This window comes from Mandrillus leucophaeus, unplaced genomic scaffold (genome assembly GCF_000951045.1).
Source record: "Mandrillus leucophaeus isolate KB7577 unplaced genomic scaffold, Mleu.le_1.0 Scaffold14, whole genome shotgun sequence".
In the NCBI taxonomy this organism is placed as follows: domain Eukaryota; kingdom Metazoa; phylum Chordata; class Mammalia; order Primates; family Cercopithecidae; genus Mandrillus; species Mandrillus leucophaeus.
The window spans coordinates 4193376-4200536 of record NW_012101365.1 but is presented as its reverse complement, the minus strand read 5'-3'; the positions used below and the strand labels follow the sequence as shown (position 1 = coordinate 4200536).

General features: G+C 54.1%; 1 protein-coding gene across 1 annotated transcript in view; it reads right to left on the bottom strand.

Annotated features, from left to right (window-relative positions):
* The window catches only part of ACOT11 (acyl-CoA thioesterase 11), a 70640-nt gene extending 68758 nt beyond the window's left edge, over nt 1-1882 (bottom strand). Inside the window, exon 1 of the mRNA XM_011973824.1 lies at nt 1674-1882. Within this exon, the coding sequence (XP_011829214.1) occupies nt 1674-1706 (33 nt within the window). The 5' untranslated portion in view covers nt 1707-1882. The remainder of the gene's footprint in view (nt 1-1673) is intronic.
* Nucleotides 1883-7161: the final 5279 nt, after the last annotated feature.

Sequence of the window (7161 nt, the reverse complement as noted above, 5' to 3'; positions counted from 1 at the left end):
ATGCAAAAAAGCTATGTGAAGATTGGTTACCATTGTTATCTCTGTAAAACAGTGATAATGATATGTCTCTTCCCCAGCGCCTTGCCCCCATTTACTGATGAAGGAAAAAGTCATAAAGGGTTAAATACAACAAGGCATAGGAGAAGATATGAGCAGCCCCTCCCACCTGGGAGACACTCTGCCCTGCACTCAGATGACAAGAGCAAGCGGCCCTGCTACTCAGATCCCACCCTTGGCCTCACTGCTGAAAAGCTGCCTGTCCCCATTCATTCATTAAGCATTCCCTGGCCTCTGGCCACACCCATCCCTGTGCTGGGTACACCAAGAGCAGCCTTGTGTTGCTCCCTGGCTGGTGGGAGGGATGTATGTGCCAGTCTAGCACACAATCCAGTGTGAAAACGAGTTAACGCAGAGGCTCGTGGTGCCATGAGAAATCTGGGAAGGACTTCCAGAGGAGGCAGCACCTGAGCTGAGATCTGAGGACTCAGAAGGAACTTGCCAGGGAGACAAGTTTGGGGAGATGCAGGAAGGCTGGGGGTAGCTCCAGCAGAAGACACAGCAAGTACAACATCCCGGAGGAGAGAACAAAGGTGGGACACCGAGGCTGCGGAGAGCAGCTCGATATGGCTGAGGCAGAGACAACAGAGGGGTAGGGATGGTGGAAGGAAAATGGAGGTGTGGGCAGGGGCCAGAGTGCCAATATCCCTTTGTCTCAAGTAAGGAATGTGAAAATCGTCCTCGGGTAGCTGTCTGAGCAGGTGAGGAGTCAGCACATTTACCTTTTAGAAGTATCCCTCCAGTGTGGAGAGTGGACTGAAAGGGGCTGACATGGGACAGGGCAGCCAGGGGAGACAAGATGCACAGGGTCCGGTGCGGATGCTGAGTTCTGCAGTGGCTGTGCAGATGGAGGGAGGGGACGGATAAGACATTTATTTGTTCCAGCCCCTTTAAAAAAAAGGCTTTTCCTGGAAATATCCTCAGAGGTCAGCCACACTACACCCATTACAACCTCTGCCAGTCTGTCCTGAGCCCATCTCCATACACTCCATCCACTGCCAGGCGCTGCTGGGCACTTAGGTCTGCCATGTGCCTCCGCACCTAATCTCAGCTCCAAAGTGCAGAGAAAAGTTCTCTTCAAGGTCACTTTGCAGGACAGCTTTCCGCAGCCCTCATGTGATCCTGTGCTTGCTCTCCCAAAGAGGTTCCACTCCCCGAGAACACCCACCTCACCCCACCACACATACTCACTCCCACACATACCTCACACCCTGTCTCTCCCACCAGCTCTGTGGCTTTGGGGGTCCTGAGCTCTTGAGCATGAAGCACCGCAAGGCCATGGAGCTCAGATGTCCCCCAGAAACATGTACAGAACTCTGCAGGGAGAAACATACGCCCACCAAATAGAATTCCAGAGGCCAACACTTGCTGAAGGTGATTCCACAGAGCACAGCCAGCCCGTAGGGGATCTGATAGCCCCTGGGGCCTGTTTGGAGACTGCTGCTGATAATAAACCAGCCCAGGGGCTCTGCGATCTCTCCTTCCAAAAGAGCTAGAAAATGGCCCGTGGAGAGTGTGAGGAGATGCAGAGCTTATGAGTTAAAATGGAAACGCCAGTCTCTTTCTGGGTGCCCAGCCTCCAGAGCCCTCCCGCTGCCCCAGCCCACCCTCCATACCCGTCGCAGGTGATTTCCGACATTCTGGATCATCGTGCCGGGTGGCCGGGGAAAGCAGCACCCTCCCAGAGACAAAAGCTGGTCACCTGAGCAACAGCCAGGCCCGGCTCCAAATGAAGCCTGTGGGCCTCTCCTGCTCCTCCTCCCCAGCTCCTGCCCGCCCACCAGAGCCAGCTGTGATCACCCCGCGGCCCGCCTCTCTTCAGACTGCCCTCGGCCCCCCTTCTCCTAGGAGCCCTGCACAGAAAGCTCCAGTGCCCGCCTAGCGGAGAAGAAGGACGGGGCTGCCAGCTAGGCCACAGACACGTCAAGGAGCCTGTGCCCGCCCACTGGGCACCCAGCCCCAGTCAAACTCCAGGCACCCCCAGTCCCAAAGCCCATCATCCTGCCAACAGTGTCTCTTGGCTCTGTGATCACTCCCGGGGAAGGGGGCTGGTGGGGGCGTCCAGGTCCCTCATCCCAGCCAGCAGATAGGCAAAACAGCCATGAGGCTTCCATCCATCCACAAGGGGTCAGGCTGGAAGGTGGCAAGAGGCCAGGGAGCTGCCAGCAACCTCCCGGAGAGATACCAGACCCACCTGCTAGGATTCTTCACCCCGGGAGCGCTGCCCACCAGCTTCTCAGCTCCAGGCCGCAGGCATCCAGCAGTTGCTGTTTGGGGACAGGACACACCCCTCACTTCCTTTAAATAGGCAGTGTGACTTTTCTAAAAGTGGCACCTGCCAAATTCCACCCCAGCGGCCATGCAGGCTTCAGCCCCTTGGGACACCCACTCCAGTTTCTCTCTAGCCACCACCAACTGAGAGACCACCAGCGTTTTCCCTTCTCTCTCTGACTTCTGCCCACAGGCTTGATCAGGAGGTCTTGACACTCACGTTGGACTAAGGACAGGACAATGAGTGCTTGGTGGCTAAGGGAAGTGAGGGGTGGGGAGGGGGGCAGGGAAAGGATTCAGGCATGGGGGCTGGGATGGACAAGTACATGGAAAGTAATAGCATGCACCCCGTAATAACCAAGCACCTGCCGTGTGCCAGGCCTTGGACTGGTCCTCCTCCAACCCCACTGGCAAGATTCCTTAGGAAGGGTAGGTAACATGCCCCAGGTGGCACAGCCAGTGAGTGCACAGCCCAGCTGAGACAGCCCAGCTGGATTCCGAGGCCACAGCCTTCCTTCCATCCTCAGGGCCTCTCGCTCATTCACCACAGATCTAATCATGCCTCCTCCGGGCCTGTCTTGCCTAAGAGGCCTGGGTTCTCCTTCTTTCACTAATGTACCACGTGACTCTGAGCAAGTTCCCTCCTTTCTCTGGGCCTCCCTGCTCCATAAGTCAAGGACTTTAATAATGTTCATCCCCATGAGCTCAGGCCTTGCCCTCAAACAGCTTGTCAGTGGTCAGCCATTCCGTGTCTACAAATGAGAAATTAAAGTCACACCTTAAAAGACTGCAAGATGGCCCATGGATGGCCCTGAGGATTGGGGCAATCCTGGAGGCTTCCTGGAGGATGTAGTGCTAGACCTGGCCTGAAGACTGAATGGGCTTGGATAGGCTAAGAAGAGGGGTGAGGTGGAAGGCCTGACAGGCACAGAACAGGAGGCAGTCACAGGCTGTGAGGAGCATCGCCTTGCAGGAAAGCTGGGAACCTGTCATGGAGGGTTCGAATGCCAGACGTTGGGGTTTAGGCATCAAGGAGCCTCTGAGAATGACGGAATGATGAGTACACTCGACATGAGGAAAGCCATGTGAGGTAGACTGGACAGGTATCATGAGACTTCCCTGGATGGTAAGGAAACCAGCCCAAAGAGGGGACAGTTCATCTTACTGGGTTCCCAAGATAGCTTGACAGGCAGCCAGGGCAATTTCAGAATCCTCCCTCTGCAGAAGGAGGAACGAAAACCCAGAGAGCTCCTGTCCCCCAAGTCTACCCTCTCTCCAGACAACTGCAATGCCTCACACTCACTGGATTTGGCTCACCCCCACATCTTACATATGGCTAAACTGAGGTCCGGAGGAAAGTGAGCCTCCCAAAGACACACAGTGAGGAAGTTGGCTAGAATCACACTCCTGAACTCAAGTCCAGAGCCCTGTCCACCCCACACACAGCAAGGTATGAAATGAGAGAGGCTTCCGTTAGACTAACAAGAGGACTTCCAGAAAGGCTGAATCAATCTTAGTGTCAGGAACAAGCAGCAGAGAGCTAGATCTTTCAACAGGGCCCCCTGCAGCCCACGAAGGTCCCTCTTCTCTCTGCGCTGTCTATTACAGAGCTCGCTCCTGTGTCACCGCAACAGCTCTGTGCAGTCTGTTACTCCGGTGAATGTTCCCATGGGTATATTCCCTCCTTTCCAACTCCTCCAGGAACCTCCCAAGGGCTTGGACCACATCTTAGCCATCTCTGTGCCCCTCCCCACCACACTGCAGACTCGGACACTCTGTGCAAGAGGCATGAAACACACATGGTTGGATCACAGTCGGGAACAGTGGCTCAAGAAGAGGTCTGTGGTTCTCAAACTCCAGCCTGCACCAGAATCACCTGGAGGGCTTGTTAAAATACAGATTGCTGGGCCCTGTCCCCACAGTTTTTGATTCCGTAGAACTGAAGTAGCACCCAAGAATTTGTGTTTCTAACAAGATCCCAAAGGATGCCAATGCCACTGATCCAGGGACCGCGCTTCGAGAACTGGCGAGCTAGGTCAGCCCTCCCATTTTACACACGGGGACAATGAGGCCCAGAGATTTTTTTTTCTTTCCTTTTCTTTTTTTGACAGAGTCTCACTCTGTCACCCAGGCTGGAGTGCAGTGGCACAATCTCAGCTCACTGCAACCTCCACCTCCTGGGTTCAAGCGATCCTCCTGCCTCAGGCTCCTGAGTAGCTGGGGTTGCAGGCACGTGCCACCAGGCCTGGCTAATTTTGTTTTTTAATATTTTTTAGCAGAGATGGGATTTCACCATGTTGGCCAGGCTGTTCTCGAACTCCTGACCTCAGTGATTTGCCCACCTCGGCCTCCCAAAGTGCTGGGATTACAGGCATGAGCCACTATGCCCAGCCAAGGCCCAGAGATTTTAAAGGCAGCACTTGATGGTATGTCACTGTCATCATCATAGTCACTGTCATTATAACCCTGTCATTACAGCCCTTTTCAATGCCCAGCACTGTGCAAGCACATCGTGTATGTTATTGCCTTTAGGTCTCACCCTAACAGGAAGATACTATGATTATTATTTTCCTGTAGAGGAAAAAATGGAGGCAAAGAGTATTAAGTCATTTGTCCAAAGTCACATCAATGGGTAGGGAACATCGGGACTTGAACCCTGACCTAAGTCCAAAGCCCACAAATTTACCACCACCCTCCTCAACCTGCTTACAGCTTATGCTGACCAGCCAAAAAATTCTCTAGGGGCTCCCAAATCCCGCAGGCTCATCTCTAGTGTGAGGGAGCTTGTGGTGCCCTCAGCCCAAAGGCCCAGTCCCTGAGTGGGCCTCTGGGGAGTCTCACATCCCAGAGACTGGGATGTGAGAGAAAGCCTGCCTCTTCACACCTGTGAACCCAGAGGATTTTCTCTTTCAAACACTCATTTTCCCAGACTACAACCTTCTTCACCTGGCCCCACGGATCAGGCCTTTCTGGCTGGAGGCCAAACATCTGCATTAATTCTTCTGGTCCATGTCTTAACTCTGCCTCCCCACTCAGTGACAAAACACAATGAAATTATCTCCACTTATATTCCACAGTGATTCTGGGTTGTCGCTGTCAGGCACGGGTCTGTCTCTCCCACCAGACTGGGAGCTCACATGAGCAGGGACCTCTTCTGAGTCATCTGAGTCTCCAGCACAAGGCCTGCCCAGAGGAAGGGTTTAGTGACTAAGTGAAGAATAAATGAATGAATGAGTGGGTTTAAAGGCAAAAGAGGAAATGAATGAGTGAATAAATAACCAAACTCCCAGGAATTCCCTCTCCTGGGTCTTTGGCCTTCCCAGACAGGACCACAGACTCTCTGAGGAGGAGGGACCTCTGACACCATCTACACCAACTTCCACTTACAGTACTGTCCTAGCCGAACTCCTGCAGCTCCTACCAGAACCTACAGCTCCACACACACACAAGGGCCAGAAGGGTCTTGCCATGACTGTGGCTCTGGGCTGCTCAGAACAAGGCTGCCCCTCTCTCCTGTCCTCCACTCAGCCCTGGCCTCCCTGTCCAGACTTCTTTCTTCTGATCCCCTCATGCCATTAATAGAAGTGCCCACTGCTCCCTCACACCCCTGGAGTGTCCTTTGTTTCTTCTGTTCCCTCCACCCCGATGCCCGTTTAATAAGTCTACATCTAAACCCTGCCCACCATCAAGGCCAGCTCAAATGCCACTGCCTACAGGAAGCCTTCTTGGCCCCTCCCAAGTGGAATTACATTCTCCCGCTATGTGCCCCAACGCCTGTGCACACACACAGACACACACACACAACACACACACACTTCACAGCCCTTTCTCGGAGCATTTTCTCTTAAATTGGACTGATTTGTGGTAATTCCCCCTTTTTGACCTTGAGCTAGCCAGCATCAGGGATGGGACTGACCCATCAGAGTATCCTGGCCCCTCCGCCTGAACACTCAGGGCCTTGAACATAGTAGAGGCTCAGTAAGTGTCCAGAAAATGAATGAATGAGTAACTGCAAAAGAATGAAGGAATGTATGTGTGAGTGAAAAGAAGTAAATGCATGTGTAAACGCATGCTCAAGTGAATGTGTGGACGCAACAACGTTCTCATTCCCTCCTGTTCTCCAAACTAAAAACTCCCAGTTGCCCCTGGCCCCCTCCTAGGGGCCCCTTAGGCATGGCATGACAGAATAAAGGAAGTTGTGGGATAAATGTGGGGGAGGGGGACAAAGGAAGGAAGGATAGAGGAAGGGGTTAGTGATACCAGCACTAGAGGAAGTGGAGGTGACCTGGCTTCAAAGCCTGGCGCTCCTCACAGCCACGTTTCTTTATGGAGAAGCTGGGGCAAGGAGAGCAGTGAGAAGCCAGGGGAGGGGGAAAGAAGACACAGCCTGGTGGGGATGGAGGGCGGGAACGCCAAGTCCTGGAGGCCAGATTCAGGATGGATGAGCAGGCTGTGGGGCCCAGCCCTGAACTCATCCTGCCTAGGGGCCTCAGATATGCCCTCCCTCTCCCTCTCTCACCACCTCCTCCTTTGGGGACTGGAATCCCCTCGCTGGCCCAGTTGGCCTTCTGGATCCAGAGTGACTTCCCGGATTTGGCACTGGCTCTCGAATTGCTCACAACGGGGGCTAGCACTCCTCCCAGCCGTCCCGTCCCCAGATGAGTCAGCAGAGGCTGCACCCTCTGGCCTCTGAGTCTTGCGCCCCCAGGTCCTCTCCGGAGCTAGCCTCTGCAGCGCGCCGTGCCGGGTGACCCCAGCCCGCCCCAACCCTAGTGAGAGACCCATCCCAGCGTAAATCCCAGGGTGCTTCATGCCCCAGCCTGACAGCAAGAC